Genomic DNA, 26,280 nt, shown 5'->3' on the forward strand with positions numbered 1-26,280 from the left:
TGGGAAATCTGAGATCTGAATTCGGGCAGAATGTGGGTGATTCATTTGTTTTATTTCTCTCCTTCTCTTTTCCCATGGTTGTTGTGTGGCAAATAACTCTCCAAACCTGAGATCAGAGATCGGCCCTGAACAATGTGACTATATTGACAGAGCAGAGGCAAAGCAAGAAGTACATTGGCAATATTATATCTTTTTTTAATACAAGCAACAGTCATTTCTAAAGGGAGATTTCGGCAAACTTTTCCTGAAAACATTCTGGCATATCCAGAGATGCCTTACAATGGGATCAGCAGCAGAACTTCATCATGGTGATGCTCACTATCTGCTGGAGCAGACTTCATAAAGAATTTAACATTTGTGGCATTGGGATCCCAATGAAACAGGATCCATGAGAGAGTGTGCTATGGTAGCGTGAGTGCTACAGTACCCAACACTCAGGCTGCTTTTTTCCTTCCTCAATGTGAGAAAAGCACATTTATTTATTTCAATAAGGATGAACTCAAGATGCTTACAAACACTGGACTGCCCAAAGATTTAGGTCCTTCATGCACTGCTTGGCAATGTGCTGATGTTTGAAAACCATCTATGTACTCCTGTAGCCTTCAATGTGAAGTACCTAGGAGAATAATTCTTACTGAATAGTCTACTAAGAGATGGTGACACTCCCAAACTTTTTACGCTGCCTATAAACACAGCAGGACCATGTTCACAATATCCAATGAGCAATCAATGACCAAGAGCTCTGAACAACCCCCTAGACAGCAGCCTGTCTGCCACAGCCTGTCCTTGCCAGCTGGGTTGCTTCACACCATCACAGCACTATGGGACAGCACAGTGAGAGCACCAGTAGAAGTAATATGGGATGGAAGCTCCACTGGGGAAAATGGTTTTGGAGTGTCTATCACACTTTTATTTTGTGCTCGCCTGTATGAGTTTTTTGCCTGAGTTACTCTCTCCAAGCTGCAAGGGAGGAGGCAGGTTTGCAGGTCCAGCCTATCCATCCCAGCCTTAACGTTTGGCACAGGTGTCACAAGCTGACGGGCTGCTCAGGGAGGCCAGATGTCACCCCAGGGTAGCATGGCAGCACTGATTTCAAGGAACCAAATTCCACAAATGCTCATAGTGACCGACAGAGTAGCTGTGAAGTGCTGCTTCTTCTTCTTCTTCTATTCCAAAACTGTTACTTTGGGCAACAAGAGGACCTTATAAAATTCCCAAGATGTCATGGAAACCCCAGAATAAAATATGATATTGGATATTGGCTTCTTATTGCTTCCTTCCAGAACATGTTTAAAGACATATACCAGTTAATAAGGGCTGACCATACTGCTCTTTTCCCTAGCCAAATTTTTTTAATAGCGCTGGTATGCAAATACTGTAACTGCCCATCCTAGTAAATTATTTAACAGATTAAAAAAATGTATTTTCATTGGTCTTAACTTTGATTTTAATTGTGTTTACCTTATTCTACATTCATTGCAACATACCTCATTTTTAACAAACAATTTGCGAAAGAATTTATACAGTCCTGAACTGGCACAGCAAAGATTTAGCCATTTCTAGAAGTGGCTACATAGAAGGTTCATGTCCCATGTTTTTCAGTGCAGCGGATGAGCTGGGTTACAGTCCTGGAGTATCTGTTAATAATATTTATGTCAGGAAATAAAGCATCTTTCATTGACTTCAGCTGGGTGTGGAGGAGCAACAACAATGCTGAGTGCGAAAGATGCAGAGCCTTTATGAAGCAGCTCAGGAAAAGAACAGAGCACTTTCTTCCTAAGCAGCCCTCTGACACACCTAATTTTTGCTAATGAGCATTTTGATTATTTTTGTTGCTCTTAAGTCCAGAGGCTTATTGTTCTGGTAGGTTCAGCTTTCTGGAAATGTCTTAAACATCTATCATTCTGGAAACATCTTAAAATAATCCAAATTTTCAGGGGGTAGTCAAGTACTGCCTAGAATCCTGTATGTCTGTGAAGTAAGATACCCAAGTGTTAGCAGTGCAGACTCTTGCTACTCTTGGAAATCTTGGCCAAAATGCGCAGCATGTGTATGCAAAAGTAGTTTAATTTACTCTTGACTGACATTTTTTCAAACACTGTTCCCTGCCCAGCCGTTTTCCTCAATGGTGTTTCCCAAGCAGACGTCACAGCCCCTTCTCTTCTGGCAATCGTTAGTGAGATTTTGGTTCACCTTGAGTCGGAGCCAAGTTCTGAACTGGATGGAGCACCTCCTTAAACAGCTCCTGTGCCACAGCCATGGGGTCAAACACAAAACCACCCTGTCCACAGCCATCGCCTGCCTGTCTCAGGCTTCTCCAAGCGGGGAGGGGACAGCGAGGAGGTGGGGAGAGGGTGACGAGGAGTATTGCTGACTTAGGGACATATTTTATCTTACCCCTTTGGCCTCCTGCCTTCTACCACCAACTGCTGTGCCTGCTCCAAGTGCTATGCATGGAGTGCCTCAACAGCTGTAGTCCCTGAACTTTTCTATGTGCCATTAGGGACAGGTTTTGCCCAGCACACAGGGAAAGAGCAGTGACCTGGGAGCTTGTCAGTATTGAATGGGCAAATGTGTGACCAGCGCTGCATTCAGAAAGCTGCCTCCTGCTCTAGGGCTTGTCTCAAGGAAATTAGCTGTTGCCTATTTGAACAGTTAAAATAACCTTTTTTAGCTCTTGAGTGCTGGGCTCATGCCATGGCACACCCGCTCTTTGACTGACTCAGAAACTGGCTGACATGACACCTCCAAACAGCACGTTGCAGCAGGCAAGACTCTGGATCCCCCAGACAGTCTCTGACAAGCTGCAAAGCAATAAGATCTTGCTAAATCTGATTCCTTTTTAGTCAAATCAAATCACGAGTATGTGCACTCTCATAACTCCCTTTCACAAGAAGGGAGCATTAGTACCTCAGTTTTAGCCAAAGGAGAATCAAGGCACCAGGAGACTTACCCAAAATGAGATTTACACACCACAGTGCTCAGTGCTAATGGCTTCAAAGGAAGAAGGGAGGCTGACCTGGCATGGTGCTGTCCTCTGCTCCTTAGGCAGCATATGGGGACACAGGGACAGGCACCTCAGCTTGCCTTGAGGGCCACTGGTACACTAAGCAAGGGGATGCATAATTCAGTCAGCATTTCCTGACTGAACTATGCATCTGAACCTAACAGATGGGACCATCCACAATCCTGGCTCTTTTTGTTTCTTTTCTGCTCCGAGGCTGGTGCTGCTCTGAAGCTGGGGCTGTGTCCCAGGTTCAGGGAGGGACACAAAGGACGCTCCTCCTGTGGCAGCCTGGAGCACTGCTGGGATGAGAAATGGGCCCTACTTCCAGAGCAACTCCGGTGGCCACCACAGTCTACCCCAGCTCCCCTGCAAAGGTTATTCCCATCCCAGCACCGTCCTGCAAATACTGGATCCTCACAGAGGTCATACAGTGTTTGTAAGGCCCAAATAACATGAGGGGGGAGCCTGGCATAGGCAGCACCTGAGGGCAGTGCAGCCCCTGGGCAACTGGCCCTTGCTCTTGCTGCCTGCAAGAGAGACTGGGCAGGCAGGGAGATGGGCATTTTGTCCTTTAGTCTATTAAACACCCAAACGCTGCCTGCAGGGAAACAGGGCTGTCTGTATATCTCCTGGGTAAATCAAAAAGATTGAGGGCTGGATTACAAAGCTTATTTGCGTATCTGAAGTGAAGTAGTGGTTTACGCTGCACACTTAAATGTTTAACTGACTGTGTAAAAAACATGTCACAGAATCACAGAATGATATGGGGTTGGAAGGGACCTCTGGAGACCATCTAGTCCAATCCCCCTGCCAAAGCAGGTCCACCTAGCACAGGCTGCACAGGAACGTGTCCAGGCGGGTTTTGAATGTCTCCAGAGATGGAGATTCCACCACCTCTCCGGGCAGCCTGTTCCAGTGCTCTGCCACCCTCAAAGTGAAGAAGTTCCTCATGTTTAGATGGAACTTCTTATGTTCAAGTTTGTGCCCATTTCCTCTTGTCCTGTCACTGTCTGTTTCATTTACGTTCTCCATGACATAGTGGAAATGCTGGGTGAGGTAGGAAGGGTCCAGTTGAAGAAAATACCGAAATGGACTGTGAACAAAAGCAATTTTTATAAAAGGTGATTTTTACAAAACTGATTTGTGGTAATGACCTCATGACTCCAGTGTTCCGTGTGTGGAACTCTACTTGCTGGCAAAGTCTTTGCCATCCCAATACTGAGAGGCCAGCGTGTACCATCAATAGAAAAAAACTATAAAAATGTAAATGCCTTATAGAGCCACAACCTACATCTGCAGATCACTGTACATGTTTCTGATTTTTGACTCTTTAAAAGTCACTGAGTTTCTGAATATACTCCTGTTCTGAGGATGAATTTTTTTTCCCCTTTTCTTCCCTTCCTTCTGGTTGCATAATATCTTAATGTACTTGTTTAATGTATTTACAGCCAAATTTCTGGAAGTGGTATCTCAAAAATGTCACTCTATCATAGCTATGTAATAAATGGCAATCATAAATACTTATAACCTTGGAAACCTGACTCTTATACTGATTTGGGTATTTAGGTGCAGCCTCATTGAATGATGTTATTCAGAGTCTATTCAGAAGTTATGTTATATAAATAACAAAATATTTGCTGTTGAAAATACCTGACTTCCTTTTCTAGCCCTCATTCTCTAGCACAGGTTAGTGCTTCATCTGTTCACAGAACTGGTAATTGCAACTTCTATATTTTTCCCCAGATTTGTTTTTATTTCAAAGAACTGTGCTGTTTGGTTTTTTTAAGTCATCAGACAAGCTATTCAGTCTCCCTGTCACAATAAACAAGTTCTAGAAGAGGTCTCAATATGTTTGCCTTTGGAAACCATTTTGCCTTGGAAGGAGAAAGAAGGTAAGGCCAGCACCCTCCATGAGACTCTACCTACTGAATCCAGGAAGGGAGCAAGATACTTCCCTGATTCCCTTAAAATCAAATTAAAACCTTTCCCTGAGAAATGGTAGGTCCACACCTATAGTTCAGACATCACCTAGTTTCTTACTAATTCTGGCTCCAGTCCACAAATCTGTTATTATTCTAATTTTGCTTTTTCATTTTACACCAAGCAATCCTTACATGTTGCTTGTAATATAGGCAGCAGAACTGGTAACAATGAAACATAATTTTCAAATTGGAGCCATTTTTCCTAAGACTTCCCATAACATTTTTATCCATTTATTAAAATGATGTTTTCAAATCAGAAAAATGTTTCCAGAACACTCAGAAGCAAAATCTGGAAGGATTTTGCAGAGCAAAAGTGTTCAAAAACCAAAATCAAATCCTATTTTGATTTAAAAAAATGAGTCCCCACGTGATCATAATATTGTGAAGCTTTGGAAAAGCAAAAATTCCAAGGACACTTATGGGGAAAGGGGTCAGTTAAAACAGGTTATTTCACCATGAAGTTATTTACGCAAAACCTCTGACCAGTTCCAACAAGCGTCATCCCCCTGAGTGATGGTGATGGGAGACAGGGCATGAAGCTGGAGGGCCCCACAGCAGGTCCAGGGCTCAGCCCCACCGGGAAAGTTTTGGGCAGCTCCACTGGGACCACCCTCTACACGGGGAGGTGCAGTGAGTCTGGGCTGATGGAGCTGTGACAGACACATGCCCAGGACACGCGCCCATGGTACCAAAGGCCTCTAGCACATATAAGATAACAGTAAACATATAAATCATCAATAAAAAAACAATAATAAAAGAATGGTAACTCAGCCTTTCAGAAGATGTTCTGGAGTGGTGCGTGTAACACACATGCAGTTACCCTAGTCTGAAGTATAAAATTCCACATACCATTGGAAAATAAAGTTTTGTCCCTCTGGGGTCTGACAACTTTCTGACTCTCCGTATCAGTAAATACAGAAAAAGTACAGGACACACAACACAGCTTGTTGGACGCATTGGGAGGAGCAGTGAAACCCCCGGGCACCAGGTCAACCTCCAGGGCAGAGGATTTTCAGTGTTTCTACAGCCATGGCTCAGTTGTGCAAGGCTGCAGTATTCCCGGCTTGGTAGGACACAGGGGGGACTTGGACAGTGGCACATGCTCTCTGGGATGTGTATGTGCATCTATGTGGGTGTGAAGGATTTGCCATCCTGCCTGTGACACTGGAAGCTTCTTTTCAACCTGCTAAAGTGGATCTCTGGAGTATTTCTGCCACATCTCTCTCTGGGATTTCCCAGAAGGGGAAAAGAAATAAATCCACACGTGGTGACCAACGTGTATGCAGAACACCCGCAGCTTGTGGAATTGCAGTGTGGAACAGCCCAGCACAGAGAGGCAATGTGCACGATGGGCCCACTGTCCAGGGTGTCCCAGCACATCAGACCTGTCATGCAGCCACCGCAGGTCCCCGGCTTGGCTCTGCTCACAAAGTCTGCTGCTTCTGGGCTGCATATGAATGTGTGAATCATCCATGTAGCTCCTGGGCTGCAGAGCCTGTCTGACACTTTTAGCATTTACTGTGTCCTACACTGAGTAGGCACGTGCGATGGATGCAGCTGGGGAACACATATACTGAGGTTGTAAAGTGTATATATATTATGACTAATTAACATGCATAGCTTTATTGATACCAGGACTAAGAAATGAATTTGCATTTTCTTCCCTATACAAAATAACACTTTTATTTTTAGCTTTTATTCTTGTTGGGATTTGATTTTTTTGGATGTTGTTTTAAAAGCATCTAATGTGTTTAGCGTTAGCTAGTATGTGTGCTTTTGGTGTACTTTTTCTGTACACTTTTTTGTGTACATTTCTCTACGCACACTTTATGTGTACTTTTCCGACTGATACACTGCCTTCCTGACTGACATGTTGTCTTTCAGACTCAGATACAAAGGATTTGCAAGGATTTGAGATTTTAACAGACCTCCCAAAGAGATTATAAGAAGATTTTCAAAGGGCTGCTCTACACTCACACTATTTCTTCTCTCCAGAAATGATAAAAATAAAACACGTTCTGTTTCCAGAAAACTTTGATAGCTTTCATGATGTTTTCCTAAAAATATCTATTTCCTTTGTATTACTTAAGAGTGTAACTCCCCCATATGGCTGAGGCTACAGATGCTACAAATAGCTTAAAACTGAGGAAATGGAGAAGTTTCTATTTCTGTTGGGACTGCTTATTTGCACACCTCAGTAAGAACATTACTACATCATGATTGTAAGACCTGGCTGTCCATTCTTTGGAGACAGAATGGATTTCAAAGGAGCACTTCGCTTTTGAGGTTTAGGCACAAATTTACATGAAGGTGCTAAACTTCCCAATGTCACACAGTTAGGCTGGCTTTTTTTCCCTCATTTCCCCAAGGAAGCGTGAGAATATGTGTCAGTGATCATCACAAAGATTTGTACAGACCATAGCAGTCAAAGGTTTGTATTAATGATATGGGTGTGTAGATTTCCTGTGGATTTTACTGTTTCATTTACCGTCTGTGTGATGGTAAATCTCCAGAGCTCTGGGGATGTTTGGAGATATTGCAGAAGTTAATATAGACATCTGTATGGCCCTAAACTGGACAGCAGATACCCATAAAAAGATTTAGAGCATGGTGGAGCTTAAAATGTGGGAAATGATGATGGGAACAGAGTTGTTATTCATAAAATGAGAATTTTATCTGGTCTTGCTGTTTCTCTACTTTTATAAATGACACAAACCCAAGAGGCATAGCTACTAGGAACAGTAACAACAGTAATGGTGATGTAAACTAAGCACACCAAAATTCAAGGCATGGCAATCAGGGGTAGAACCTGAGCAAGACTTTCTGCCACTTTTACTAAGGCAGGCTGGGGTAAGATGCTCACCATCACACTGTAGTTCTTGACTGTAACGTCTTACAGTCCCCACTGAAGAAGAAAGGACACATTTCTAACTTAATCCAGACTGCCACATGGTAAAGCCATCTGGGAGGATATTTTGAAGGAAACAGATGGAAAAGGAAGAGATTCCTCTGAATGTAGTGTAAGATTTACATTATCCTCCATGAACTTCCATGTAGTCCCCATGTTTATATAATTTATCACTATTTCCTTAGACAGCTCAGATTAGGAAGCCTGCATGAGCTCATGTTCTTGTTGTTAGTTCTGAGACTGAACCTCCCTCCTTTAAAGGGAAATTCAGTAGTATAAAAAGAAAACGGAGAAAGGCAACTGGATTTAAGTGAAACCCAGCAGCAAGAAGTCCCTGATAGTCCCAGGAATTACACTGTTTTACCTCCTCCTCCATCTTTCAGCCTCAGGAAGACACTGTCACGAGCGCCTGCTCACAGAGATAACTTTTGTTGTCTGCCCTGCACCCACACCCAGCAAAACCGCAATGTTGTGGTAGCACAAGCGTGGGAGCAGGGCCTATTAAAACCAGGAAGGGTTAAAGACAAGTCAGTGATTTTACTGAACATCCCTCAGGCCAAGGATTAAGAAAAACAAAATGGGTTCTCTGAGTGAAGACACAGCACACAAATAATTTAACGAGTGTAACTTCACTAGTCATGCTGTGATGACTGGGGATTTCTAAACAGCCCTGTCCTTCCTTTCATGCATTCTTCTGTGCCTCCTCCTTTTCTATACAGACATTTCCATTACTAATGTCAAAAGGCCTCCTTTTCTCTGTCTCTGAGGCACCGTGCAGCAGCGCCTGCATCCAGCTGGCTGAAACACCCTACGGCATCCCCACTGGAGCCACCACTTTGAGGAAGATGGGCCAGGAAGATCCATGCAGGGAACCCCAGTGCTTTGGTTCAAACACCTATGTCATTTTGCCATCAATTAAATCTGTTGTTACTTTGTTCTGCTACCAAAGATGGAGACACGGGTCCCCTCTTTGTCCTCCCACGCCCCAGCCCAGCCATTTCTACCGAACGCTCGCAGGAGTAAGTGCCTGGGGACACGGACAGCTGCTACACATGCCATCAGCATCAATGGCGTCTGCCAGGCCAGGCTGTGGGCAGAGTCACCAGCTCTAGACCCCTTTATCCCACTGGCCATGGTGGGAACAAGCTCCACTATGCACCAGAAGAAACCGCAACACGAGCAGCCTCCCAGAGCCTCTGCCTCCCGGATTTGGCCTCCTTTGTACAGCAGGGTTTAAGCCTCCCTGTCTCTCAGGTGCCATGGAGGAGATGACTGGCTTTGTGCCCACTGGCAGATTTACTGCCATGCCGTGGTAGGAACAGTCTGATTGTGGCTGTAGCAGATGAAGGATGTAAGCGAGACCAGGGAGAGGAGGTATCTTTTATTAGAACAACTCGGTGTGTTTTGAATTGTGTGGTGTAGTTAGAAGGTTATAGATGGTAAGCCCTTGGGGACTGATGTTGCGTTTCTTGCATAAGCTGGCCTAATAAAAGACATTACCTCTTCTTGCAAAACTTACCTCACTTGAAAATACTACTACATTCATCCTCTATGTTTTATCTGCCTTTCGGAGACGTTAATATTATTGCCAGTGCCACGGATTCATCATCGCTGTGACTGTATTGATTTCCTTTGTAGAAACCCGATTCCTGCACATGCTTTAGAGAGTTACATCATTTCACCCCTTCAACTCACAGCTAGGATGTTTTCTGTTTCTTATGTAACAGCTCCTAATTCAGATTGCAGTAGACATTACAATAATGTACACTGTACAATAACGTATTAAAACCAGAAGGTGGAAAAACAGAAGTACTATTCCCTTCTGAAAGCAGACCTCTTTCCAGAAATGCAATGGACCCTTTATGCTCTTGGCTCAGCAATCATTCATAGTCACCAAGGTATGGCAGCACAGCCCATGGACTCTGCTGGGCAGGGATGGTCCTGCTCCCATGCCCGCAGGCTTCTCTCTGTTGGTGCATATATAATAAAGTAGCAGAGCTAGGGTGTTTGGGTTTGTTTTTTTAACATGGGGCAGGCTAGGGAAAGAACATGAAGGTGATTGTAAATGCAGTGTTTGACCAGTTCCATGACACCCTAGTTTGCACTTTGTCCAAGGCATTAAAGAAGAAGAACACCATCCAATAGAAGAACTTCAAATGTGTTAGTCTTTATGATGGATCTAGTCTAGTTACCAAGTTCAGCCTATTTTCTTTTGTGGATTTAGAGACTCCTTTAGACTGCGTGGGGAGAAGGGTTTTATACCTGTGCCCCCCTCCTTGCTGCTAGCAGTTCCCAGTTGCCCATGTTCAGGACACACAGAGACACTTATCATGTGCCTGAATGTCACCAGATGCATGCGTGCGTGTGCCTGCCTGGAAGGTGGCCACTACAAAAAGAGGACATTTCTGAGCAAGCACTGTTCACTGCTTCCTCCTCTGGGCCACTGCGTGAATTGTTCTGGTGGCTGTGCCCAGCAAGCCAACAGCTGTCCCCCAGCTCATATGATTGATGTATTTCCCTTCATCCTTTACAGTAAAGGAAACCATTTTAAATACTGAAGAATTATTTCATTTAAAGTAGATTAAGAGAATTTAAATTAGCTTTTCTTACCTGAGCAGGCTTCTTTTGAACCACTTGTTGAGGCTGAAAAGTAAAGCAAAAGCATGGTGAGAAACAAAATTCACTGAGGTCACTTAACAGTGATTTCACAGATGCTGAGAAAATGTTTTCAGCAACAGAAATAAAACAACAGGCAAAGCCTACATCCAGAATATTACCCAGCTCTCATACCCAACCTCTCCTACATTTATCTATATGATCTTGCTCTGAAGTAGTTCAGATGGCTGCAGATGCAGAGGAATATGTTAAGTTTGTGTAATTAAAACCAAGGTGAATTCTAATTTAGCATATTGAGTCTAGCCTAATTTTGTAACTATGCATGGCAGGGAGAACAGGAGGCCATGACCATCTGCCTACACAAGACCTGGTGGTACAGCCATGGGCTTCTCAGCAACTCTTCCCTTGACTGCTCCCCCCGAGGAATGGGAAACATGGTCCCCACATGAGTCAGGAAACCCACCAAGGTGCCAGTGCCCTTCATCACTGCCCCAGGGAGGAGGAGGAGAACCGATTAAGGAACTAACACGGGCCCACTTAAAATACTCCTGCACCACCCAGGTGCTGTGACAACCCTTGCGGGTGCTAGGAGCAGCACGGAACAATAAGACCTCAGATAAAGGATGAAATCCTGACAAGAGAGCACAAAAGGGCTTTTCTTACTTCAGTGGGGCAAAGCTGCTGCCTCCCCCAGCCCCCTGGACTTTCTGTTTTCAAAGTATATGAATTGCACCCAATGATTTTCTTCCTGCCCTTCCTTCCTGCCTGTTCCTAATCCCAGCCGTGATTTCAGTGCCTCGCTTGGGCAGAAGCCAACATGCTGTCCCTCTGCACGGCCAAAAACCTAATTTTCATGACAGTGTAGTAGGAAATAACTGGAATATTTCTGAATAAACAGTTTAGTGTAGCTGGCCTTTCAGAGCAATATTTCAGTGGGAAGGATCAATGAAAATGTAAATTAAATGTAACTGATTCAATTCAGACTGCCCACCACAAGCACCCCATTTTAACAAGAGATGCTTTGTTTATTTTCAGTCTTTTCCTAATTCAGCAGAATCCTATTGCTGTTATATTTTTGTATCTGTGCCTCAGGCTCCAAGTTCTGCTCTCAAATAAATATGAGAAAAAAGCTATGTGATGACTGGGTCCCTCTTTAAACTTCAGGGTTTAAACTTTAAACTTCAGGACCCTTTTCTTTTCCATTAAACTCCCTTGCAATGGAGAAACTATTACCAAGGCACACATTTTACTGATGCCTTCTCCAGGTGGACTGCAAGCCCTGAACTCATTAATGGACATTTGCTGCCCTCAGACAAAGGAATGATTTGTTTCAAAGGAATACCTCGTAATTACAGAACTCATTGAGCTCTTCAGTAATCTGCCACTAGTGCTTTTCCGCTTTCTTTTTTTTTTGCCTGCTGATTACACCTGTACACGTATTTACTCCAAAACCACATGAAATCATCAGACATTCTCAGAGGCTGACTGCTTTCTCCTGCTCAGAAATCCCCACGTATTTTTGGCCATGCACTCTGCATTCATGTGACTCTCACACACTGTAGCTCAATGAAATCTTCTGAAAGAGCTGCCAACTCACCAAATTTTCCATGAATTAGGTCCTGACACTTCAATGAGAGGAAAGACAATGTCTGAAACAAGGCCAGCTCTGGCTTTCTGCCTAGTATGTGTCACAGTAATTCTACCAGCTGCCCTTCTACACAGCACTTCATGCTTTTCAGACCACCAAAAAGCCCGTTGAATACTTTCAGTGATAGCTGGGGCTCAGGCTGCCAGTGTGTTTTCCCAGCCTCTGGCACCCAGTGGCTCTGGACTGGACCTAGAAAGTTTTTTTGTGTGCGTTTGTTTTGTTCTGTTGTTATTTTTATGAATGGCTTTCGCGGGGGACTCTGACTCCAGCACAGTCCTATCCAGCCATTCATAAAAAGCAAGAGGGAAAATATTGTACTTTGCCCAGTTGGAAACTGTCTCTGATACCGACCAAAGCTTTCAAGAACCTTAGTCATTCAAGACCTTTGCTATCATAGTGCTTCATGTCGAGAGCTCCCTGGCAGTGCTCGCTTACTGCTGGCTGGGTTTCCACTGGATTGGGGATCTGGAGTTCAGCGTGTTACGCTTTCTCCCTTAAATGGAAGAAGCAGAGCTATGAAAGCTCAAAAGCCGGGCTCAGCCCCTCGGCCGGCATTAGCGGCACACACCACCGACAGGCCGGGAGCCGTGCCCACTCGTGTCACGCTGAGGGCTCCAGCTTGTGGCAGCCAAATCACTGCAAGTGCTGGTGTTCAGGGGCACTGCTTTTCCTGCTTCAGCCCGGCTGCGTGGCAGAGCTGGCTGGATGAATCCAGGCTGGGTAAATCCAGCGAGGTCCGGTCCTGAGGGGATTGCAGTGTCCACTCACTTAGGTCACCCCAGACCAGAAGAACTGAGGCCTGCAGGAATAACGAGAATTTTCCCAAGTACCCCCTTTCCTTTCTCTAGCTGTTGTGAATGTGATGCCTTTGGAAACTTTTTGACACGCTACAGATACAAACACCGTGACTGGCTAAGCTTTGTGTTCACTGAGTTAAGAGATCTTTTCAGGGCTTCAAAGCAGACACCTCTGATTCAAAAGAGTGTTGCAACCGCATGTTCAACTAGCTGGAAAGAAAGAGAATCTGTCTTGGTTATGGAAAAGACTGGAACCATAAAAAAGCCAAGGACAAGAGACTTTGAAGAGGCGCTCTGGGGCAAAATAAAGTTGTACACAAGACACGAGAGCTCTGAACTATTACATATCCACCCAGGAGCCAGCAGAGTAAGATGGGAGACCTTCTGCTCTGCCGGAAGCTCTCTCGCTTATGTCAGCCATCTCACTTATGTCAGTAAAGGGAGCTTCGTGCAACACAGGACTTTCACGTTTTATTTTTATCCTAAGTTTAAAAAACAGCTATTGTACACTGAACGTGTATCAGCTGAAATTCCATACACTTGAAAGCAAAATTCAGGGTTTTTTACATCATATGCAATTACCAGTCAACTTTAAGTACCTTTCTTAAATCTGTACAAGACGTAAAGAACAAGTGATGGCGTTGGAAAAATCCCATGACCATGTCATTTAAATGTCTATCATACAAGAACAAATCCAAAGCACAGCAGAATTTCTTTTGCCATGTTTAAACTATTAAGTATGTGAGCTAAGGCAAAAGATAATAATTTAAAACTTCAGGATAAGATTCCTAACTTTGAACTGAAAAAAACCCAAACCACCTAAAGAGGAAAGTACAGGAAGATTTTAGTGTTTTTATCTTTTCTGTAAGATTTGGATGTTCAAAGCCCAACTGTTTATCTCCTACAGGACACTTCTTCCACTCCTCCTCTGTCACAACATCCCTCATTGTATTTTATTTTCAAATTCTGTTACTTTGCTCTTTGTCAGTGTCTTAGATGCATGCTTACAGCCTATAGAGTCACTGGTCAAACAACTTCTTTGCCTTCTTTATGAGAACAAAAGAGCAGCCTCATGTGATGAGTCCATATTCATCTTGTACTTGCAGTCAAAAGTTGTATCAAATTCAATTTGTCACACTTCTCCTTCACTGGAGTACTTCTTAAACTGTGAATTTTCCTAGCATTATAAAAATAAGGAAGGATAAGGGCAAGTCTATGTCAACTAGTATGAGCAATGCTGGAACGCGTTCATAATTATCAGAGATAAAAGCACGGGTTTGAATGGAATTCATCCCCTGAAAGCTGTGCCTGGAGCTCCAAGGGCCCACTCACAGCACTCCTAGATTTTGTGTTCATGTCCTCCACTTCAAACCGAGTATTATGAAGATGTTTGACTGACGCTTCTTGGCAACGGTGACTCTCCGTTTTATTCCCACAGCTTGACAAAGACAAGATATTCGCATGGAGGTAGCTCTGCTGGTGAGACTAAATGACCATGATGGAAACTAATACCCAGTTAGGATGACATTTATAGTGCTGACAGCTCAGTGTTGTGTGGAGATCATTAAAATAATTTCATAGGTCACCCAAACACTTGTAGTTCTAAATTAAAAGATGAGTAAAACCATATTTAGTCTTTTTGTCTACATATCCTCAAAAAATCAGGAAGTTCATATTATACCAGTTGAAACCAATATAATCCAAAATAAATCATGTCTTCCAAGCAGTTCCATATGACAGCAGAGTAACTACTGTTCTGCCCTACAGCTTTAATTGGTTCGAGTCCAGCTTCTCCCTCCCTCTCCCAGCACAGAGTGATGCAGCCTTTGAGAGAGCCTTCGCCTCAGGGCAAAAGCTACTTTCAGCTTCATGACCATCAGCAGGGACCTACCCCAGACTGCACTGGTAGGTTTGCTTGCCATGTGCTCCTCTGGGCCAGGTATGCTCCTGGCTTGCTTTAGAAATTATCTTCCTTTCGAGGGGGCAGCAGAAATGCTTTTTTACCCCATCAAGAGCGAGGGGGGATGCCCCCCTCCAGCCAAGCAGAACTGGCTCGTGTTTTGGAAGCACACATGACCTGTGCTTGGTCATGAATTCTCCTGCCTCCATCGCTTGTTTGCAGTCAACTGGCAACCGTGGTGTCTGTGTACGCACACTGCTGTGGGTCATTAGGATCTAACAGCAAAACCATCTGGCCCTTAGAGTTCAAAGGAGATTTCACAGTCCTCTGTGCAGGCTCATAAATGAGGCTAATAGTAATCTGTGGAGAATTTTGGCAAAATCCGTGGAACTTTTATTCTTTATTTTCTAACCTACTTGGCACTCCTCTGAGTTTTTAATACCAAATACAAAGTCAGGTCATTCAAAAAATATTTATTAGCTTATTAAACTGACCTCCCCTGGCTGCTGCTGGAAAACCCTGCAACATCTCAGGAGCTGCACCAATAACTTTAGCTGATGACAAAGTAAATAGTACTTCCATTCCACTTGTGGAGGAGAGCAGAGAGCATCAGAGTTTTCCAAGGATACAAAGTGACTTTTAAAAGTTATTTGACTGGCAACAAAAATTTATATTTTAATTGGTGAATTCAAAACACACTGCTTCAAATCACTCTTTTGGTAGCCTGAAAATTCAGGCACTGGCAGATATATCCAGTCAAGTACGTATATATTCAATGGAAGTCAAACAACTGACTTCAGCAGGGCTAAGATTTCATACTTTGTGTTTACATAAAGCTACTTTCATAACATTTGCAATGGTTTTATGTTCTGAAAGGATAAAAACTGTGGAAGAAATATATTTTCTTTTATGCTTGTATAAGCCATTATTTTTCAGTTGCTTTGACCCAACCTTTCTCACAGAGGTAGACTTCCCACCATTACAGATCTTGGTAAGTACAAATTTAATAGTTAGAACAGAAAGGGAAAATCCATCATTTTTCTTCATCTGCTAGCTGAACTGTTAGTTCATGCACAACAATACCCCATTGAGTTTATCAAGGATATAATCAAAATTCAAAGCACAGTAGCTGTTAGTTCAATGCTCTTGATAGACGCTATTGATTTTTATAATTTTCAGCCAGTATTGGTTACTTTTTCACAAAATATTTAGGGTAGTGCACCTTATGAAATATCCATTTAATGGGCCTTGTATCTGTGGTTAAATACTATAAGCAAAGTTGAAATTGGCATACTTGGCTAACATCAATACAGTTTGGCAGCAGAAGGATCTGTTGTTGCTGACTGTTCTTCTTCAGAGTCACCACTGCCCTGTTACTTTATAATCATCTATCATGTATTTGAAAAGCTTTCCTCGTGCATTTTGCTCAGGTTTAGTTCAGCACCCTCTGCATTTTTCTGCTAAAATATTAAGAAACAATTTCTGCCTTTCAGAATAATTCTACTACAAAGTTCAGCATTGAGGTTTTCTTGATATGCACCTAAGGAAACATGAGCTGGCTCTTTTGTCTGGTGAACGTCATATGTATCTATTTATAGCTCCCTACACAGACAGACTATTGAGAAAGCCAAATAGGAGGTTCCAGTTATTCTTAGTTATAGCATAAGGGAAAAAAACCCCTACATTTTAGTAGACAGAAATAAATGATAAATTATTTGTGAAGAACGATTCAGGGATATAAACCAGTCAGAACCTACTTAGCTTTATACTTTGCAGACTTCTCCAGACAAATAACTATTGTGCAACTGTTTATCTCCAGACTATCTTGTCTGTTTGGATACAGCAACCCTGTGTTCACTGTGCATTTCTCTTGGCCCATGTGGAAATGATTTTTGGTCACTACTAAACAGGCTAGATTTGAATTGATGACCTAGAGGTGAAAAGCACAGTATCACATTACCATCCGGTTCCAACTTTTGTTTTAGAGTCTTCCCTCTCTTCTTGCTCAGGCACCTCCCGCTGTACAGACCAAAAAAACAGGGGCAGTTTCTGCTTCAGAGGCCATTCCAGGTGGTACCATTGATGGTGGCTGCGTGGAACTGATCAGAGCTGCAGGACTGTCATCAGTAGACTCATCTCTGGACCTGACGGCCAGGAGCTCCCAAACCCCTCTAACCTTTGCACTGGCCTCCAGTGAAACAGCAGAGTAAATAAGACAGTAAAGTCCCAAATCAGACAACCTGATGCAAAATCTGCTGCTGTTTGTAAAGTGAACTCTGAACTTCAATGGTTTTGCTCAAAATGTAACTATTGTCAAGTAACATTTCTCTTTCTGGCCTCCTACTTTCATTCTCCTCATTTTAAGGTCACAAAGACCCTAACTGATTCAGAAACAGTGTTCTTGTGTCATTTAGAGACTGGAAAACATGCACAGCCCATTCTCCACAATGTAGGCTTAGATATAAACAAATTCATTTCCAGGCCTATGAAAGCTTCTGCCAACAGCAGACCCAAGCCTAGAGGCAGGGATGGAAAAGAAATTAAGTGGCAGGGATGAAAAACAAGGGGTGAACTGCTCTGCTGGGCAGCCCTGGGACTACAGCAGTGTCCCAGCAGTGATCGGTGGCAGCTCTGCCCCCCAGGCCCCATATCTCCACCACAGGGCTGCTGCAACAGCCATGCCACAGCCCCAAACTGCACTTCTTCACAAGAGTCCCTGAAGGAGGATACTGGCGGAAATACAAGATGCGATTCAAGCCAAGAAGTCCCAGTGTCCTCCCTTGGGCATTTCCCAGTGGCAGCCTGTGGCATATTTCTTCAGTTTAACTGCATGCTAAATGCACTGCTGCATCCAGAGATCTGTGTTCGTGTTTTAGCAAGGCACACCTCAACCAGAGGAGGAGAGCATCAGAGCATAATTACAGAGATGCAAAGGCAGGTGCAGGAGAACATGATCTGCCAGGAAAACCTGCAGACTTCATCTACAGGAGAACACAATCCAGTCCAGGCTCACAGCCTGGCTTGCATCCATACCTTTCCTCCCCCCATATGGGGCCATCTCTTCTACATTGCCCAAAGGGAAGAGCCTGTGGGCTGCACTATTTCCTTAACAACACCTGGGCACCATGTTAGATGGCAGAGGACAAGATGGTGAAGGAGAGAAGGCTCCTAGCTGCACAGCACAAACTGCAGGACAGTGCTTGAGGCTGTGCCTAGGCACTGTTCTGCTCTACTGAGCACAAACACAACTCTAGGTCTTGTTAGGAAGAGCCACCTCTCCCTTCATCTGCACCAATGGGGGAAAGGACACAAGGGATCCAGGCAGCCTCTTCTGCACAGCCATTTCTGCCCCTCCAGAGATGTACAGAGCTTCTGTGGTCATTCCCAGGCCTGGCCCTGAACTCCTGCAGGAGTTTCCCCTTCCCATCCAGCCCATTGCTTCTGTGACCTCCCATTGCCCTGTGACGGCCGGGCAGGGTTTTCCTCCAAAGAAAAGGCACACAGCACAAGGAAGGCCTGGCTGATTTTCTGCAGCTGAGGATCTGGCCTGAGGCACTTCTCTTGAACTTCTTTTGTCTGAGCAGATCCATTGGTAGCCACATGGTCGGCTGGGGATGTTTTTGTATGTCTGGGATATACAGATGCCTGATAGCTGTCTGTCTGTCTATCGAATAGATTTGATAATTATTACCGCCTCCAGGAAACCGATGCTGCTAAGAGTGTCTGTCAGAGTCCGACCAGAGCCCGCTGACGTCCTGGCACAGTTTCATAAAGAAGTCAGTGTCCAAAATAGAAATACATTTTCCACGTGCTTGAAATATACCAGGGGCTTGGTGGGGAGTTGTTGTAATTAATCCACTTCCTGGCTTGATATATTTTGGGATCATTCTGATGATTGGTATGTTAAATACTGAACTCAGTTCATACTGATATTTTTTAAATGGAAATTACATTCATTACGTCCAAAGGCATGATATGTAGGCACTCCTTGCAAAGCAGAAAAAAACCCATTATACTGCATTTCCGGTGTGCTTTTGCTATTCACTCATTAATAGCAATTTCATCATATACATTATTGTGAAATCCATGTGACACAGTAATGTATTTGAAAATAGGAAATAGCAAACCAGTTCTCTCTTTTAACCACCTAGAACCCATTTACTAAAAGACTGCTTAGTCAAAATCTACAATATCCTATCATCAGCCTCTTGACAGCAGCAGAAATGTGAATAGTGTCTGTGTACATGTGCCTCCCTTGGTCTGAAAGAAAGAAAAAGAAGGGGGTAGAGAGGGAGGGAGAAGGAGATTCTGCTCTTGATAATCCTGATGTAATTTTGGAGTTGTTCTATTTATGTCCCTGGACAGATTCTGAAATTTAGCCCAGTCTAGGAGAGAAGAATTTGACTGTAATTTTTACAGGACAATTACCTGACTGTCTAGCTACAGTTATTTAATAGCCTTTTGGAAGCTCCATCTGACCTGAAGATCCTATTTGTTGCTTGGATCTAACCATGTGAACATCAAAGGTATGTGTGTTAGGTATGCACCCTAAATCCCCTGCAGCTTTTTTCATAATAGTACTGAAACCCAAAGCCACATCAAGAATGCAGTGCCCGGAGCACCCTATGACAGCACAGCCCCGCTCCGCTCCCGGGTACAGCTTAAAGAGTTTTCCTCGCTCACACAGTACCATCCACCACTTGGAAAGCCACTTTTAAATGTTACAGCTGCTAAGGAGGACTTGTGAACATTTTACCAAACACAGGTCACGTCAGAGAATAGGACTGCTCGATATTTATACTCAGTTCCTGATAACCTTTCCATATTCTGCTGCTTCTGTTGCTTAAGTGACAAAACCTGATTTTTTGCACTGCAAAAAAACAAAGCTAAATCCTGTCCTTGGCTAAGTTCTTCCCTTGGTTCAAACCAGTTGCGGAGTCTGCCCAAAGAGGTAAATGCTTCCATCTCCCAACTAGTCACATTTTATTGTGCTTGGAACCAATGTGGCTTGGGGCGTGCCAAAAACATACCCGTTGGTAGCATCTGTGGCTAGGTGGTCCTGGCAGCAGAGGTGAAAGCAGCTTGCTGGATGAAGGAGCGGGATAGCTGGCCTCCATATGCTGCTGTAATTGGCACAGAGAGACATACCTTTTCTGGGAATTAGGCACACTGGGTAGACAGAAGCTGATTTGCAGCTGAACACAATCCATCTCCCTGAGATCAGGCATTATATCAGCACCAGATCACTTAACGGCAGCTGCAAGATCATTTTAGCATTGGCAGCAACGTGGCCAAAGATACCCTACCCTGATACTCTAGATATTAACTGGTATGGCAGCTACTCATGGTGTGGAGCAAAGTCCTTGTGGTGGTCAGCAGGCTGCTCCTAGGCACCAAACTGTCCCCACGTTCCATGCCTATGACTCCACAGCCCAGACTCAAGCAAGGCTTTATCTTCAGAAAGTATCCTGAGGGTGCACCTTGAGGTGAGCCCCACAGACACCAGAGGTTACTGCAAGCCCATTGCTCTCCCAGGCAAACCCCATGGCCAGCAAGGAGGCCACCAGGGAAGGAAGGACAGCTTTTAGAGGAGGAATGAAGAAACAACCGTATAGCTTGGGTCAGTGTGTGTGCACCTAGGAGCTTCTGGAAATCTTTGGCTGGTAGGGAACAGCACTAGCAAGTTTTGGTTGGGTTGCACACAGGGAAAGATGCAAAGGGTTGGGATGGAGAAATGAAAGTGCCAAGGAAAGATGGTGGGGAAGAGGAAGACCAAACACACACCACGTTCCCTGCTTGCACACAAATGGGAATGAGGTCTCTCTGCTGCCTGTTATGTGCAAGGAACTGAAAGGAAACACACAGAAACATACAAGGAAAGAATCACACAAAATTAATACTTCTTTTTGTCCACCAACACACATAAAATGTTTGTATTGTTATCATATTTTTGGCTTCTTTTATCCTCTTAAAAGCATGTGCATTACTGACATATTTTGGGGGGGTTTCATAGTGTTTTTAAAGAAAGCAATTTGAAAGTTTGGTTAGAAAGAGTTTTTAGGTACTGGCGGGATCAGATGCATTTTGTGGGCTTTTCGGGAGTGCGTCATCTTCTCAGGTCATAAAAAGGAAGAGAGAAATAGGAAGGCACTGCTGCGACTGTACTGCCTTGGGGAGCACAGGATTACACCCCTACCCACAAGCAGAGAAACAACCTGCCATTCAAGACTGATGACAGCAGGATCCGTAGGAGCTTGTGCTCTTCCTGAAGAAGAACTCCAGCCGTCTCTCAGCACGGCAATCTGTGCAGAAGCAGGTCTGCTTCAGCTTTGTGGTTAGAGGGGGCTGGCAGTGGGACAGCCAGGACATTCACTGTTTGTTGTACAAGCACTTCAAAAAGGGTGGGGGACAGTGATGGGATGAGGAGCTGCCCATGCCTCTTTGCCTTTCATCACCTCCCAGGAATGTCTGCCTTCGGGGCTAATTTAGATGCATTTACGTTAATAAATGTGTGGCCTTTTCAGCCACGTTTTTTCACTTTAATTCCTGTCTGCCCTTGCTGGCACATGCCCCTGGCAATTTGTGGTTATTCTGCTCATTCAACATTGTATAATTGTCCTTTATTACTGAATATAGATTTTTTTTTATAGTTAAGCAAACACAGAGCTCATGGAAGTGATACATTCTAGCTCCATTTTACTTAGTAGGTACTGGGCTTTTTTCTTTTTCTTTCTTTTCTTCTTTTTCTTAGTCAAAAAGAAAACATTTTGCTAATTGTAAGCTTGTTTGCAGGCCCAAAACTAATGATTTCATGAGTCTTCCAGATGCATCATCACAGTTCCAGAAAGCTTCCTGACTGACAAGAAAGTCAGGGCTTCACTGAGATCTCCACATCAGGATATTATTAATAAATGTTCTGTACCTCAGAGGGAACTCCCCCAATATCGCGTAAGCTCTGCTCAGCACTGTGGATGTCTCCGCCCTCTCCTCACTCCTAAGTGTGATGGGGCTCAACCTTTTGGGTTGGTTGAACAGTCCCTTACGAGGGACTCAAGGTCCCTATGCTCAACTGCAACCATGAGTTAACATGAAGACACTTCTTTCACATCCATGCTCATCCTGTGACAAGATGATGTCTGTTCGTGGACCAATCGAAAGATGTGAGATCAGGTGGGTGAAGAGCAGGATCCACACATCTTTGAAGAGAGAGCACAGTGGAAAGAAGGCTGTTGCCCTCTGCCCAGGAGAAGGGCTTTCAGAAAAGATAACTTTGGAAGGGAGGATCCAGCCCATGAGCTTTAGCTTAACCAGCCCTGCCCTAGAAAACAGTTAGTAGGTGCATTTAAAATTTTGAATCATCACTTATAGCACTGACCAGTAATACTTGAGAGCGTGCTTTTGCCCACCTGTGTCACCCAAACCACACTCCAACTACAGGGCTGCCAGTGTCCTGAGGGAGTCTTTCCTGTGCAGGAGTTAACATTCCTGGAAAAGCTTGTGACGCCAATGAACCACAGAGACTTTAGGACCAAAAATGTGTAATACATTCACTGATTAGCATCCCGTAGTAACTCAAATACAGACAAGGACATCTGGTTCCTGAATACTACACAACCCAGTTTGAACCTGACCTATTGGTACATAGCAGATAAGGGCAAACTCCAAGCAAAAAAAACTTGGGAAGTGCCTGGACGCCCCCATGACACCGTCATCATCAGTATCACTTATGGGGGATTTCTTTCTTTTTTCCAAGCACATTTTTCTTAACCATCAGGGTTCCCTCAGAAATGGAAATCTAACTCATTACCAGATGTCAGAGGGAGATCCGTGACGCTGTGTGATGGGTCATATCAGTACCACTCCTTAGTTCAATATGAACTTCCTTACAAAAAGCTTAAGAATATATATCAGATAACTAAAAACAATCACAATATTTAAATATATAATCTCATCTCTGAATGTCCTTTTCATCTCTGCAGCCCAAAGTGATTTATACACTGGAAGCGACATGGGAACCTTACAAAGGGATCTGTTTCACTCTGCACCAAAATGCAGCCATTTCTGGGACGAGGTCTGGCAGCTGTTTTAACAGCACAAGACAATGTTACATACAGTTGGGGCATGAGGTGAAGAATAGCATATCCAGTGTACGTGGCAGGGAAGGAAGGATGTAATTATCCAAACTGGAATTTGGCCAGGACACTGGGGTCAAAGCCCTGACTCTTTTGAAAAGTGCCATGGGAATGCTAATGACCACGAGTGGTCAGGGCCTTGATTTTACATTTCATCTGAAAAACAACAGCTCCAATGACAGTTTTCATGGGTACCATGCAGAGGCATTCATCCTCAGTGAATCAGAAAGAAAAGTGCATCCCAGCACAGCAGCTAGGTGTCCTTGGAGGTATTCACTTTGTTTCCCAGTTAGTCTATATAATCTGAGAGCCCAGGGGACATATACATACCCCTTTCACAGCACTTGTCTACAAGGAGAACAGAACCCTGCTTGTGTTGGATATTCTTATCAGCAACTCAGATCGCAACCCCACTATTTTCAAAACAGCAATACTCCTCCCATGAGTGTTCCTTGACTTGACTTCTGTTGTCTAAAAATTGTATCACACTGAGTATTTAATCTATGAACTGCCACTAACCAAATAAACAACTTTCCATTGTGGGATCAGTGAGCTACTGCATTCTGCATGATTTAAGTACATGAACACATCACTGACTTAAAAGGCATTATAAAAGTCACCACCAGGTAAACAGCAATAACAGAACACATACGGGTTTTAGCCCGCTTCAGATGTGAGAATATTCAGCATCACTTTACATGTATTTTACTAAGGTGAAGGAACAGTACTTGGCAATGAGGACAGGTTGGCAGCCTGTGCATGGGCAGCCACTAATACTTATCAAAGCTCAGCCAGGACACCGTAACTCAGTTGTCCATTAAATACCTCAAACTAGAAATTATGTCTGTATCTGTTTTTATATATTTGGAGAGAGGAACTTAGCACTAACGCACTAAGGTGGCTTACACCTTAAGGCTGCTAATTTTTGATCAGTCTTAATTCTTAAAATCAAGTTCAGCAACCTACCTGCCCTGAACACATTGTGCCCAGCAGAAAACACCACACAATTCTCAACAAGCTCCTGCTTCTTCTATGGTCAGCTGAGAGCTAGACCTAATGGCAGGTGCCTCTAGGCACTCAAATGACTGCAGCCCTCCAATAGCTCATTAATTGTATCATGCTGGACTACCATGCACCACAGCCAGCAGTGGGACCAGGAGGAATCAAACCCTGTCCTGCTGGAGACAGGAAAAACCACTACAGCTGACATTTCCGGGCTGCCCAGAAAATGTTCACCCAGCTACTCGCTCCGTTCCTGTCTTCCCATGGCACTGCACGACTCTGGGGAAACAAGCAATGAACGCAGCAAGTGAGGCAGGAGGACTCTGGGCAACAAGATTTTCATACAACATTGGGAGAATCGGGGAAATTTACTGTCCCTGCATTAGATGCTGCACAGCCAATTCCCTCACGTGAAGAATGGGGGCTGCAAACATGGAAGACTGACAAAAGATGGGCTGTGGAAGAGAGGCCCAGAGAGATGAAATGCTTCTTCACAGAACATGTAGGTGTCAAAAATATTACTGAATGCAGGTTTCTTGGAGCTGGTCTAGACATCTACCACAGTCCTAATTTTAAAAATATGTCTCAAAAGATGATGAGAGTTTGTCACCTGCATTCAAGTGCCATCCATAGGAAGGAATCCCCCTCTGCCCATAATCCTAAGCAACCTGTAGCAGACCTTTGCTTGTGATGGACTTCAACAGTCCTTCCTGCACAGGAGGTTGGATTATCACATGGTCACATCTGGCTTTAGCATCTGTGAATTGAGGGTCGGATTCCGATGTCCCTAGTCTAACAAGGGAGAGCTAGTCTGTCTCACAGAAATACGGCCAAGACAGTTTCTTTTTCACAAGCATATCCTTAAATAGGAGGAACATGATGCGCGCATGTGCTGCAGAGAAATTAAATAATAAATTATGATAAAGGAAAATTAAAGGACTTGGCACCAAACCCACTAAGACCAGATGCACAGAACTAGAAATCTCAGATTTGTTTGAACAATCTCACAGAAGTGAACCCAACTCAAACCCACCAGGTTGATAGCCTGAGTAACTGCCCATCAGAGAGCCCAGGACTGCAGCACTGCAAGAAAATGAACCTCGGAGGTTTTACAGGGTGGGGCAAGGTATTATACAGGTCTTCCAGCTATGAAGTTATATATAATGTAGGAATATGCAGCAATGCCAGTTCAGAAGAAATTTCAAATCAGTTATCAGTCTTTGCTTTAGGTAGGTACTAGTTTTGAACACACTTGAAGAAACAGCATTACATACATAAGATCACATTAGATGGCTTTCACTCAAACGAGATACAAGTGACATTACATGAAGCAAACCTAATAGCTCATCTCCTTTTTATAAAATCAGAACCCAGACTGTGATATTTGCCTAATAGTAATCAAGCAGAGTGTCCTTTTTTTCAAAGCAAAATCTAGTTAATAGAAACACAGGCAATTTGGCTCCTGATCTCACTGTTCGAAGTTTGAATGAATGTCTGTCTGCTTTGCTGGACATCACACAAGAATTAGTCAACCTGTCACTCAGCTAATTTTTACTTATTTAGTACTACTAATACTATTACTTATTTCAGATTATTTGCTTGTGCCCTTAAAAGCAATTGAACTTAATGTCAAATGTTCTCTTTTATTTCCTTTCTGCCACTGCCTTTTCTGTAAAAAGAGCATTGCTGCATTTTAAGTGCACCACCAACACCATCAACAAAACCCCAACAACAAATATACAAATCTAAGCCTTCTCTTGCTTGTTGCTTTACTCAGTTTACTATCCTCTCATTGTTTTACTTTAATTGCTGGAGCTTGATACTGTACTCATTTTCCTCAGTCAGTTCATAATATCAATTTCCCTGAAGGTCAGAAACAATACCTCAGGAAATACCACCTGCTATTCAGGGATATCGCAGGAAATTTGCATTTCCACTTTGTTATTATTTTGGACTGACAACCTACATTTATTTCATCATCCTAAAGTGCTGGGACCCCTGAAAGCTAGAAAGAGAGAGAACGGGTGTCCTGGCTAGCCTCCTGCTAGCAGTTCATGGTCATTAAACATCAAGAGTGAGAAGACAAACATTTTGCTGCTGAAAGACGTGCATGCTTCACACACAGCTCTCCCTCTCACCTCCACTGGAGCAGGGGAGCGATTCAGCCTCTTCACCCGTCTCCTCCAGCTCTCCTTCAGAGCTGGGCTGCTTCCTGAGTGAGTGCACTCTTCCACCAACAGCACGGAGGAACAAGGTGGTGGATACAGCCAGAGGATTTGCTCTCTTGT

At 43.8% G+C, this 26,280-nt stretch overlaps 1 protein-coding gene across 1 annotated transcript in view; it reads right to left on the reverse strand.

Annotated features, from left to right (window-relative positions):
* Positions 1-26,280, reverse strand: part of HMGA2 (high mobility group AT-hook 2) — a 123,615-nt gene that overhangs the window by 14,863 nt on the left and 82,472 nt on the right. Inside the window, exon 4 of the mRNA XM_014964350.1 lies at positions 10,508-10,540. Within this exon, the coding sequence (XP_014819836.1) occupies positions 10,508-10,540 (33 nt within the window). The remainder of the gene's footprint in view (positions 1-10,507; positions 10,541-26,280) is intronic.

Source organism: Calidris pugnax, unplaced genomic scaffold (assembly GCF_001431845.1).
Source record: "Calidris pugnax isolate Ruff unplaced genomic scaffold, ASM143184v1 scaffold44, whole genome shotgun sequence".
Classification (NCBI taxonomy): domain Eukaryota; kingdom Metazoa; phylum Chordata; class Aves; order Charadriiformes; family Scolopacidae; genus Calidris; species Calidris pugnax.